The sequence below is a fragment of the Pelobates fuscus genome, chromosome 2 (assembly GCF_036172605.1).
Source record: "Pelobates fuscus isolate aPelFus1 chromosome 2, aPelFus1.pri, whole genome shotgun sequence".
Taxonomy (NCBI): domain Eukaryota; kingdom Metazoa; phylum Chordata; class Amphibia; order Anura; family Pelobatidae; genus Pelobates; species Pelobates fuscus.
In genome coordinates, this window is record NC_086318.1 from 357,155,091 (window position 1) to 357,168,419 (window position 13,329).

General features: G+C 39.2%; 1 protein-coding gene across 1 annotated transcript in view; it reads right to left on the bottom strand.

Annotated features, from left to right (window-relative positions):
• Positions 1–4,019: 4,019 nt before the first annotated feature.
• The window catches only part of FBXO30 (F-box protein 30), a 35,724-nt gene continuing 26,414 nt past the window's right edge, over positions 4,020–13,329 (bottom strand). Inside the window, exons 2-3 of the mRNA XM_063443646.1 lie at positions 9,144–11,163; positions 4,020–6,161 (exon numbers count right to left, since the gene is read on the bottom strand). Coding sequence (XP_063299716.1) covers positions 5,958–6,161; positions 9,144–11,150 — 2,211 coding nt within the window. The 5' untranslated portion in view covers positions 11,151–11,163 and the 3' untranslated portion in view covers positions 4,020–5,957. The remainder of the gene's footprint in view (positions 6,162–9,143; positions 11,164–13,329) is intronic.

Consider the following 13,329-nt stretch of genomic DNA (forward strand, 5'->3'; position numbering starts at 1 on the left):
ACTGAAATCCAGGAAGGCACCTGGCCAGATGGCTTCACGGCGGAATACTACAAAACCCTAAAACTCCAAATCAGTCCCACCCTCAAAAACCTTTTTAACCAACTATATCTTGAACCAATAGACACTCTCAATCAGGCCTGAATCATTCTTATCCCCAAACCAGACAGAGACTGAGAAGCCTTGAGCTCCTATCTCACTACTCAACCAAGATGTTAAACTTCTTACTAGAATCATAGCAATAAGAATCCAAGCGTTCCTACCTAACTTACTGACTTCCCACCAAATAGGCTTTGTAAGGGGCAAACAAGCAGTCATGAGGGTCCGAAGGGCATTGGCGGCAGTAGTGGGGGCTGCGAGGGGGGTGCCGGGCATGAGCGCACCATCTCTTGTTGGACTAGACATACAGAGGGCGTTCGACAGCATCACCTGGCAACACCTGATGCGGGTGTTAAAGTTACAATACTTTGGACACACTTTTGTAAACTTCATCACAAATCTACAACATAATCCGCTGACTTGTGTAACAACAAATGGCCTCGATTCCCCCTACTTCCACTAAAAAAGGGGGTGCGACAGGGCTGCCCACTCTTCCCTCTATTATTCAATTTAGCATTGAACCTTGACTACGAGCCATAGAAACCCTTCGAGGTTTCAGGGGAATTCCAATGGGCCTTGGTCTTTCACCTTGAAAGTCTCAGTCTTTGCTGATGACCTCTTGCTCTTCACCACTGATCCGCAGAAATCGCTGCCTCCCTTAGTTGGCCTGCTAGACTTATTCCACGCCATGACAGAACTCAAAATTAACTGGAACAAATCTTACAGCCTTCATCTGGGAAGCGGCCGACCCCCGCCAATGCCAGGTGGAATCCCCTTGAAATGGGAATCACAGGCACTCAAATACCTAGGAATCAAAATTCCTAAAAACATCTCCCTGCTATACAAACTGAACCAAATGCTAAGGAATATAACCTAGCAGCACAACTTAGACATGCACTGGATTGGATCCAATCCCAGCATAGGTTCTCGAAGTTGCTGTTGGAGTCCTTCCTGGCGGAGTCGGACTCACTGCCGGCTCTCCTGCACAGGCCACACCACCTCCTTCCAAATAAAATCCTCACAAACCCGCTTATACACACCCCAATCAGGGCCTGGAAACAAGCTTGATCTAAGATGGGAGCTCACCCTTTAAAATCACGTGCCTCTCACTCGCAACACTAACTTTGCCCCAGGTACTGACTATCCCTTCCTGTTGTGGGCGGACTGGTGTGTGTCACAGCTCTCCGCTCCTTAGTAGACAACACGGGTCAAAGATTTTTAACGATGGCGGAGATACAGGAGTGATTCCGAGGCCTTCAAAACCCATGGTTTAAATACCTCCAGGTGTGGAACTACTACCACTATATCACTTAAAATTTCACAGAAGCGGATTGGGAGAACCCATTAGACACCATGCTATGCTCCTCGACACAAGCCACTTATTCCACATCCAAACTCCACATGTTCATACGATACACTCCAGACTGGACTGATCTTCAAACAGGCATGGGAAAATGGAAAACCCACTTCCCTGACATAACTCCTACAGACATCCTGAGGGTGCACCAAGTCCAATGCCAAATCCTTCCTATCGTCTCTTACAGATACAGGTTTCTAAAGACCCTACACTATGCCTATATCACTGTCTGTGAAAGTGCACACTAATACAATCATCTTGGACTGAGGTGAAAACATAACATACGAATGGGAACATGCCCACACTACCATTGTCCCCAGTGTTCTTTTTCTTGGGACCTATCCTCGGTGAACCCCTAACTAATAAACAATTCCTCCTCATAATAGCAGCTATTAGAACGCAAGGACATTCTAAGGGTCTGTAACCAGCGCAACGCTCCCACGCTACAATTATTTTTAACTAAACTCAAATTTCTTTTGAAAATGGATTGGTTGGCGACATTAACAAACAAAGAAATCCTTGCCAGGAAATTTATCCTGACCTGGAGATCATATCTTCTTTACTTTGGATGACTCCTTTAAAACTAAAGTGAGGAATGCCTTAGAGTACACAGCGTGGTTCTCGGCCGAAGTGGTTGCTGGTCGAGACCCTTTGCAAAAAACAGCTCGTTAACCCCTTAAGGACACATGACATGTGACATGTCATGATTCCCTTTTATTCCAGATGTTTGGTCCTTAAACAACACAGGTAGCTAAAAATAGAAGCATACAAGGTTGAATTGGAAGGTTGGGGGACGGGGCGACTGAACCGGCACACAGTTCAGTTATTTTGGTTATTATTTGTATTTTTGTTAAGTTACATGTCCAGTCCACCACTTCCCAAAGTTGAACCGGACGACATATAAAGTTAATACTTTACCATATTGACGGCCACTCTGCCTAACCTATTAACACATTACTAACCAATGACCCCTAACCAGGCATAACTATTTATTATACGATCAGAAGTGACACATTGTTGCAGACAGCAATGAGACAACGCCTCCATCAACTGAACATTAATTAACCAAGGGAACTGGACGAAACTGTTGCCTCCGCTTAGTTGTATTGTTTTTGTTCACATTTTTTTTTCCTCTTAATATTTTGTTCTGTTTTCCCTACGCAAACAGAAAAAACAGTGGTTGTACAGTTTAGCATAGCTAACGTTTAGCATGTAACTTCAATGAAAGCCCAATTAACGACTTCTTTTGGTATTTAAGTTGCACAAGTACTAAGTCATTCATCTCATGTCTGGCTAATCATATATAACCTGGTATTTCCACATACAATTAGCTTGCACTTCCTGCTTATGTGCTGCCACCCAGTTAGTCAGGACTTCTATACCCGCATTTTATTTTAACTAATTTTGCTACTAACATGCAAAAATGTGCTGCTGTTCTATACGCCATGGTGTATTGCCTGATATCGCTGCTGTGGCATACTTCGCATATCTGTAATGAATTAAAAAATTGTGCAGTTTAAATTCTTTGTTCAGGAGAAATGGAGGTATCCTTGATTCCTCCTTGTTGTTTCTTTCCCTGGCAGGAGCATGACCCGCACATCAAAACCACCTCATTAAGATATTTGTTGCATAAAGTGTCCACTTTAAACATGGCACATTCAAAGTGCAGCAAGAGGTCTGAAATCTCACGTCCGTGCTTGGACATTTTGTTTTACAACCACTGAGCTGATTTAACAAAGATCCCTCCTATGAGTACTCAATTTAAAAATATGGTGCATGAAAAGAAAGCATAATTATTGCACTGAAAAAAAACACAACATTAAAGATGATTCAATTATGGGGTTATATAAAGCATGTACGAGATGAAAATCAAGAAAAACAGGTTTATTAGAGTTTATTATACACCATAAATATGTTTTATAATTGCAAAATAAATCATTTTGACCACACCTGTGATATTAATGGAATCAAATGTTACCAAATGTTTATATTAAAAGTGGGAGACTTAATTAGTTTCTAGGTAACAATCTAGACACCATGCATAAAAACAATATATAAATGTTTGTGTGTGAATTATAACACAACATAATGAATGTTTAGAAAATGTAATAGAATGATCAATTTGAATAAAGTAGTCTTCCAAAAAGTCCAGATATTTGTATTTATTTCAAATGGGTTTCATTCAATATGCCACAAGGAATACATTGGGAATATCCTTTCACTTATGTCTTTGATATTTTACAAAAACATAGTCTTCTAGATGTGCTATGGTCACTGGCATTTCCTAATAAACCTGGCAACAGAATTTCAGCAAACCTGTTTGGTATAATGTGTCAATTATATGGAATACTGTATAGGACAAAAAAAAAAAAGGCACCAAAACAATCCAAATATGTAGAAGACTTGGTGGAATTACTCAAAGCAGGGAAGAGTATGGCACCATGTGTGCACAGCTTATAAAACCTACAGGAAGATCTTAATTTCTTTATCTACCTTTATAATTTATTTATTGGTTGAGCTACTCCCAAGAAGCATGTATTGAAAGTATGATCTGTAATAGAAAATGTTAGCAAATGAGAGTCCAATGCTCAATTTTATTCATTCTGAACGGATTCAATAAAAAACAGTAATGTTCTGGTAGCACATGGGCTGTAATGTAAGCAAAATGCACCTGAGAAAATTCACAAACAAATAAAAACCTACCATGCTCAACAGATAGGATGATTAAATGCTCAGAATGAAATAAATGCATTTAAAATGTACCATGCTTCTCTATGCATAATTGAGTCATGGCATGTACCACTTTCTACCAAACAACCATGTTGAAACTTATAGGTGACAGGTCCCAAAGCTGTGAAGTGCAGAATAGTCTCAATATATGTGCATGATTTTGAGAAGCAGATAAGCCTAAACTCAAAAATATGGAGTTTGTCTCATACCAGCATCTTTATTAAAATATTTAAATACTGTTTTACAAAAAGTGCTTTGCTGTAAGGGGTTACCAGTCTTTGAAGAAGAAAACACACACAAGAAACACACACAGTCTTGACATCCAAATATGAGCAGATGAAAAACACAAAACAAAAAAACATTTTTGCTCACATGAAAATGGAAAGAAAATAATAAATTAAAATCTGCCAGTAAACTACCCTCAACGCTGGTTAGACAGCTTAACTGGTTTGTAATCATGTATTAGAACATTTTTACAAGGAAGGCATAGGATGGAGACCGATATTTTTTCACCAGTTACTATGTCAGTAAACATGTGAAATCTCTTAACACATCTCAAATTAAACAACAAACAAAACCAAAATACACTCAGCACTCAAATAGAAATCTAAATGTGGAAGACGTGATCATTTACAGTTTTACAAATAAAATCTCAATACCAAATGTGTAAGTGATATCCGTATTTGTTTTAGCTCATCTCACAAAGATAAGTAAAACAATACAGGAAAAAAAAATCAATCCCAAGCATCTTGTACTTTTAAATAACCTTTAATAAGACAGAGAAGGGTGAATGGGGGGGGGGGGGGGGGGGTGTCAAATAAGTTAGCTGCATGTTAAAAATTTAGACTTTAGTTTAATATACTGGATAACCTACCCTCCTCCCACCAAGTTTGAATGAGTTCCATCACTAATATAGAAAGGTAGTGCATAAAACGGAATTTACTAGACAGGCAGCAAAACATTCTGAGGAGAAGCTGAAGACCCCTTTATGCTACATGCTGCATAGCTGAAGCACTTGATCCCTAATGCAGCCTGAGGACTTCTTGAGATTAGAAATAAAGTGCTAATAAGGGGTATATGTTGACATTCATATAACTGCTTCTTTGAGTAAATCAAGTGCATATTCTGTACTCCATGAAGTTTAAGTAAATGGTACTATTCTTAGATAACTAATTGGCTTCGGCTCAAACCTGGTGTAAGGCCAGTCTACTACTGGGACTAGGAGCCTAAAATACAACAGGTTTTTGTTTTATTTTATGCACATGCATGTTTTTCCTTAATTAGTTTATGGACAGTGGAAACAAACATATGCTGAAAACAGAAACACCAATACATTCCACATTTATTTTTGGTCAAGATGATGAAGGCTAGTTATTGTTCACAGAAGGTTTCTGTACAATTGTCAGGGTAATGGCACTAGTGAATCAGCAAACTGTGCTAAAAGATCAAGATCCCATAAGGAATATTAGTAATTTACATTTAGAAAGTCATAGGCGTCTGTGTCCGGCAGAATTTGACTTCCTTCATATTTAAGGCATTTATCATCACTTCGCATTTGTACGACTCTAAAATGGTTTTCACTTTAATATATATACTTTAATATATATATATATATATATATGTAAAAAAATAAACATCACTTCCAAAATCATTGCTATATACAGTACTAGAGTGGATTTTAGTTAAATATTAAAGTGTCACAACTTGTATAGAGGATAAAACTGGTGCTTGAGTGTTGGGTGCAAGTGGATGAGAACTTTTTTCCCCTTTGTTGTTAAAGAACAGGTTTCAAGACAGATCGTAGTGAACGCCCTTCTTTTGTGAGTTCCCGAGTCACACACATGCAAGGTAGAGGAACGGCTACTTCTCTCTTCTCTACAGTATTGAAGCTGCATTTTTTCAAATGATCTGCCATGCTCACAATATCTGCGAACTTCCATTCCTTCACCGTGCAAAAAGCAGTGCTGAAACGCCAGACCTAGAAAAAAAACAAAAAACATGAATACAGGTGTGGGGAAAAACAAAAACCCAAACCCAACCCAACTAAAAACACAAAACCAGCACTTCTACAAGTAAAACAATATGGTATAAAGTGAAGGTGAAGTACAAGGGAGTGTAAGTTATTTCACAAATAAAAAAACAAAAAAAACCAAACAACAGAAGTCTTCATGTTCCATACCGCAGTCAATAGCAAATAGGCTATAAATGAGACTGGGGCTGAACTGACCAGCTATTTTTAGGACATGCGCAATATAGATTCAAATATCAGATTAAACTGTATACAAAGATTTTGCTCATTTTCCAACTCTTCACTATCTGCACTCTGAGTGAAGATTACAAGGGAATGTGCATGAAGCCAGCATATGATGTTGTTTTCATTGCCAATTTCATATTTACTTTAGAAGAATTAAAACACAAATGGAGTCTGTTACATTTTAATTTGAACCATCTCCAATTTAACTTTTAGAAATGTTTTTTTTTTTCTTTTCAGTCAAATTAAAAAGAAAATCCTGCAATATGCTTAGATTACCTTTACAGCTGCAAACATCTTTTTTCCTGGTTACATACTTTGAAATTATTTTAATAAGCCTGGACTATTACATCAGGTTATGACATCTAAAATCAGTCATTGAAACCACAGCAAACAGGCTGCTCATTGTTTCATGTGTTGCAGGGTATTTTTGCTTTGCTTACACCGAGTTTAGTATTATCCACATTGAATATATCATCATAGGTGTGAGTGCCAGCACCTTATAACTTGCCCTGCACTGTATAATAATATTGTTTTTAATATGGTGGCACAATGTATTATTTAGGTTTGAAGCTGTAACATTTCATAATGTTCTGTAATGCTCCAGTACAGACTAGAAACAATGTAGTGAGAAATTATCCAATTTTAATTATGTTTCTGCTACACACAATAGCTATTTTAGCAAGCATTCTGCTACACACAATCCAATTGTAATTAAATATATATATAAAAATTAAATCTATTTAAGTTACCAAAAAAACAAACAAATAAATATAAAATATATATTCATCCATCAGGTTACAAATAATGTGCTTTAGTTTAGATAACCATCTCCTTAAAAGTCCTAGCCCGAGCTAGCCATTTGCATTTATAAAGCAACATAAAATTTAAAAGGACTCTCCAGACCCCTAAAAAACTAGAAGTTGACACTTACCGTATTTTTCGCTCCATAAGACGCACTTTTTTTCCCCTCAAAAGTGAGGGGAAATGTCTGTGCGTCTTATGGAGCGAATATGAAGCTTTACTTACCTGTCTTGCAGCGTTGGCCGGCAGCACAGGGCGCACCGCGGTAGTGGAACTTGAATTTCATGTTCCGGTTTCCGGCGGGACTGAAAGGAAGTGTGCACAAGCTGAGTGCGCACTTCCTTTCAGTCCCGCCGGAAACCGGAACATGAAATTCAAGTTCCACTACCGCGGTGCGCCCTGTGCTGCCGGCCAACGCTACAAGACAGGTAAGTAATTATGGGATAAGGGGAGGGGGACAGTATTGGAGAGAAGAATATGGGGAGGGGGATGAAGTCTATGGGAAGGGGGGGATGAAGTCTATGGGAAGGGGGGGGATGAAGTCTATGGGGAGAGGGGGGGATGAAGTCTATGGGGAGAGGGGGGGATGAAGTCTATGGAGAGGGGGGGGATGAAGTCTATGGAGGGGGGGGATGAAGTCTATGGGGAGGGGGGGATGAAGTCTATGGGGAGGGGGGGGATGAAGTCTATGGGGAGGGGGGGGATGAAGTCTATGGGGAGGGGGGGGATGAAGTCTATGGGGAGGGGGGGGATGAAGTCTATGGGGAGGGGGTGGGTGAAGACTATGGGGGGGGGGACGACACTATGGGACAGGGGAGAAAAAAAATATTCTGTACAAACTGTCCCATAGTAAGAAACACTATGGGGCAGTTTGTTCAGAATATTTTTTTTCTGGGTTTCTTCCTCTAAAAACTAGGTGCGTCTTATGGTGAGGTGCGTCTTATGGAGCGAAAAATACGGTATATAAAATAACCGTGTTAAACCATACAACTGGACCGGTTACTCCTGAGCTGTTTAGCTCAGTGTAGTTAAAACTCAAGATGAAGGAAATTGCTCAGAGCCTCTGCTTTGCAAAGACTTATCTTTGAGCTGCATTGGAAATTCTGAGATTGGACAGCCACAGAAAGTCTGGGCTATGGAATAAGGGGAGGGCTTGCAAAGGCACCAGACAGCGTTTTGCAAGCGGTTAGCTATACCTCGAATGAAAAAGAAGCATAATTAAAGTGACACTATAGTCACCAAAACAACTTTACCTTAATAAAGCCATTTTTGTATAGATCACATCTCTGAAGTCTCACTGCTCAATTATCTGCTGTTTAGGAGTTAAATAATTTTGTTTGTATCCTTACAGTCCTAATCACACCTCCCCTGCCTGGTTTCATTGTCAATCAGATGTTAACTCACTTTAAAAAATTTTATTCCCTGCTCTGTAAACTGAATTTTAATCAAATAGAGGATGATCCTGCATGGTCTAGCAAGCTATTAACAGAGAATTAGCAATAAAGGAAGTGTAAACATTAGACTTCACTTTACAGTAAATGTTCAGGAAGGCTGTGCAATTCACGCGCAGGAAGGTATGACTAGCATGTGAATTGCATAAACAAAGTGATTTAACTCCCAAATGGTAGTGAGCATGAGTGAGCAAGTAGTGAGCATGATCTATACACCAAAAAAGCTAAAGTTGTTTTGGTCACTATAGCGTCCGTTTAAATGCATACACGTTTTCATGGGAAGTATAGCCACTAAATAGTTATTTGATTTGTTTAGAACTTGTTTAAGCTATTGCATTTTGCACATAAATTATTACACTTAATTTTACAACTTTTTTTATTTTTATTTTAAACACCATTTGATAAAGGTAAATTAAATGCAGTGCTTAGATTTGGAAATTTGAGCTGTAAATACCTTTTCCTTTATTTGCCATGAACTTCCATTTGGATATTGCCTTTTTCCCCATAATAAAACAACCATTCCACGAGCTTGAAGCAAGCTGGCGCACACATCCCTCATTAGCTTAGAAACTCTTGAAAGTTGGCACAAAGTGAAGCCGTCAAGAAAACCTGCAATATGTTGCAATACTTCATAAGGCAAACTACTAAAATGATCAACAGGTTGTCCAAATGATGAACATTTTGTAGATTCATGTTGTCTAGGTAAGAAGGGTTGAACTCCAAAAGATCTCAAATGCCGGTCGTGAATAATTTTGGATCCTTGTGTCGATGGACAAAATCTACGTTGGGAGTATGTACACCCATAATATGCCAATGGGCACCTTTGCTCCATCCAACCATTTAAACCTGCATGAATATCACCATGAACATTCTTGAAATGAGAAGAAAACTCGTCTCTTCTAAACAACTGTCCACATACAAATGTAAACATAGACCTCTGTTTGGTTTGGTATCTGGCAACATATTCCAGTACCAAATCCAGGCCAAGAGTCTGAAAAGGACTGGGATTGGAAAGCTGAGGATTTGCATGATCACATGCAGAAGCTGATGCTATGTCCCCTACCATTGTATTTGTTGCCAATATTGCAGAAGGAAAAGAGAATGTCTGTGTTCCAAAGTCAACATGATACCCATCAACATTCCGACTATCAGAAATACCTCTACCACCAGGTGAGTCTCCTAAACAGAACAGTAAAGCTGCTGTAATCAGGTCAATTCCATTAAGGCCCATGGGATCATCTTGTATCTCTAAGTCTGTTGTATCAACTGCTTTGTCTTCCATTTTTGCTTTAAACCAATAAGCGTCAACCAGAAAAGGACGCCTGCCAAACACAGCCACATTTCTCAGTCCATGTTCATCTTTTCGGTCTAATTTTTGTTCTTCTGAAGAGTTCTCTTCCTTTACTCCATTCATTATGCATGTAACTGGTTGCTTTTTGAGTAAGCTTGTTGAAGAACCATTGGGATTCAAAAGTTTATATCCAGATTCTTCTTTTAAAAGACTACTAGCACCATTTTCTTTTGCTCCACAATTGTGTCCTTCCTCTTTATCTGGTCTCTGAAGACCAGAGGGGGTTTCATCATGGAAGCCATTGCACAACACTGATTCTTCTGTTATATTATTGGCTTTGTCTTTTTCATAACCATTGGTTTCAGGATAGAAATCACTTGAACCATTTTGATGTGCGTGTTTCAATGGACACATCACTGTTCCACCAACAGCTCCCACAAACTCTTCATCTTCTAATTCATGATCTTTGAGATATGAGTTACATGCATCATTCTCCTCTGTAAGTTGGAAATTTTTATTCATCTCACAGCTTGCATCACGTAATCGTCCATTAAGCATAGCTATGTCTCTTGTAGCATTATTTAGGACATCGAGAGCAGCTGCTAAACTCTTAGTGGTCTCTACAGTTGCTTGATAAAGTGCACTGTATGAATCTTCATCGCCATTTAAGCCATTTGCAAGTGTGTGGTTGCTGTCAATTGATGCGACCGTTATTTGTTCTTGAGAGTCAAGATTGCCAGTTGTTTTAGACATCATGGTTGCAACTTTCAGTGACTCCAAAAGCATTCTTTGATCTTGCAGAGCTAAGGCCATGTCTAACTGCTCAACTACATCAACATCCTTACTTAGGTTTTCATACGATTTCCGGTCTGCATAACTCACTGGCCATCTGTTCCATTCCATTGTACAACATACTACACTTGCAGGGCATATTTGCAGATGCTCAGCCAACTTGTTACGGATCACACTAAAAGGACATCCAAATCCATTATTTAAGCAAGGCACTCTTTCAAGAGGGCATAACATTCTATGTTCATCAGCTTTGCAGGAGTGGAAAACTGCTCCACAAACATGTGGACAGCCAATCAAATCACAGGAAACTCCAGCTTCTGGTCTAGTCATACAACGTCGGCTGACACAATTAACACAATGTGCATGTTGAGATTCCATGGTTTAAACTGGTCTAGAAAAAAAAGAAACACATTTAAAAAAATATATATTGATATGAAATTGTATGCAGCGAAAGCAAAAACATTCTTTAAAATTTTACCATTACCAACTCCCCACAGGAACTCTACATTAAAAAAAACTGATAAAAGTTAACAAATGGTTTGTTTTAAACGGTCACCTCCCTCCATTTTTAAAATTACGTTTACTTATACCAAATCCGTACATTTAACACATATTTGTGAGGTATGAAGAATAAAACCTTAGAAATTCACATTTCTTTATTCTGCAACTGGGCACATCCATCTTGGCTCCCTGACGATCACTGTTTTAGGCTCAGTCTTTTGCACCTGGCAGTCAGCAAAAAGAAAGCAATCAGAGAAGAGGAGAAATTAAATAATCTTTTCTTTTTTCTCCTCTTCATCTGCTATGTTGACATTTACTCTGCCATGTCCAAACTGGAATATGGAGTTTTTCTGCAATATATAGGATCCAATATCTCAAGCTACTAGCAAGGCCTAATCTCACTCACCATTATAGACCTCCTCTTGGAACTCTACACTTAAAGCAACACTCCAAGCACCATAATCACTACAGCCCAGTGTGAGGTGATTTGCTTTCTATATATATTCTGTAATAGAAAGCAAATCACCTCACACTGGGCTGTAGTGGTTATGGTGCTTGGAGTGTTGCTTTAAGTGTGTTTCCGAGCTGGCCCTTTCCAAGAGTGGAGTTCCAAGAGGAGGTCTATAATTGTGAGTAAGATTATGCCTGGCTAGTAGCTTGAAATATTGAACCCTGACAACATATTACACGGTCCCCCACGTGCCACTGCTCTTTCCTGTGTGCAAGGGTCCTTAGTGAGAAGTGCATGTTGATGGAAAGGGCAAGTTTGCAATGTTCTCTCTTTATCTGTCAATTGGGACTTCTCAGAAAGTCCCTGCCACTAACAAGCAGGAGCAGACAAAACTGAAGTGGAACATGCAGACCTGTCATGGCACATTCTAGCAATAATGATAATTATTGAGGGATTATTTTTGATACATCTGTATTGTCTCCATCTGCAACTACACAGCTGGTATATTTAAAGGGACACTATAGTCACCAGAATAACTACAGCCGAATGTAATTGTTCTGGTGAGTAGAATCATTATATGCAGGCATTTTCATGTAAACACTGCCTTTGAATAGAATAGGCAGTGTTTTCATTGCCCCTAGGGACACCTCCAAGTGACCAGTCCTCAGATTTTCCACTGGAGGTGCTTCCTGGAGCAGTGCTGCATAGTAGGCAGCACTGCCGTTGAGCGTCTCCACGCTGTGCATGGGGATGCTGAATTTTCCTCATAGAGATGCATTGATTCAATGCATCTCTATGAGGAAGTGCTGATTGGCCAAAACGGTGTTTGACCCTGCCCTCATGCCGATTTTACTCTATTGGAAAGCATTGGATTGGCAAAATAAATAGGCAATTCTGATGATGTCTTCAAGGAGGGGAATCGGGAGCGGAGCCAGCACGCGGCGCTGGAAATAAGGTGAGCTTGAATTCCTTTTAAGGGGGCAGGCAAGGCACCTAAATGGTGGGTTTAACACTATTGGGTCAGGAATACATGTTTGCGTTCCTGACCCTATAGTGTTCCTTTAACATTAAATTAGCCAGAGTGGCTGTCGGCCTGCAGTTTGATGGATTTTAACTATATAATTATACATGAAGAAAAAACTAGATTACGAATGGTGATATCAAGTGCAAACAGAAAATACACTACAAACACCGGTGTATAATGCTCTTAATATACACCAAATAAATGTTATACAGCAACACTCAGAAAGAACAAAAATGGTGGAGTGTGCAACATAATTAAAAGATTACCAAGTGTTCTCATATTATGATACACAAAGGTGTTATTTAGCTTTAATAGAACCGCTTCCTCACAGAGATTGAATGAGTATTGGGGGGGTAGCAGGAAGCTTTGAGAAATGATTTTGTATTTTTTAATCCTATATTGTATTGCTAAAAAGAGGCTAAGTAAATAAAGTTCTCTTATATTTGTACTTATTTGACTGCCTACAGTCTACTGCTGTGATACTGTCTGGGAGCATGGGATTATGCCAGAGAAAATATATATATCCATTCAGAACAGTCAATTATCCAAAATAAAGAAGATTAACAAAGCCTGGAGTAGCT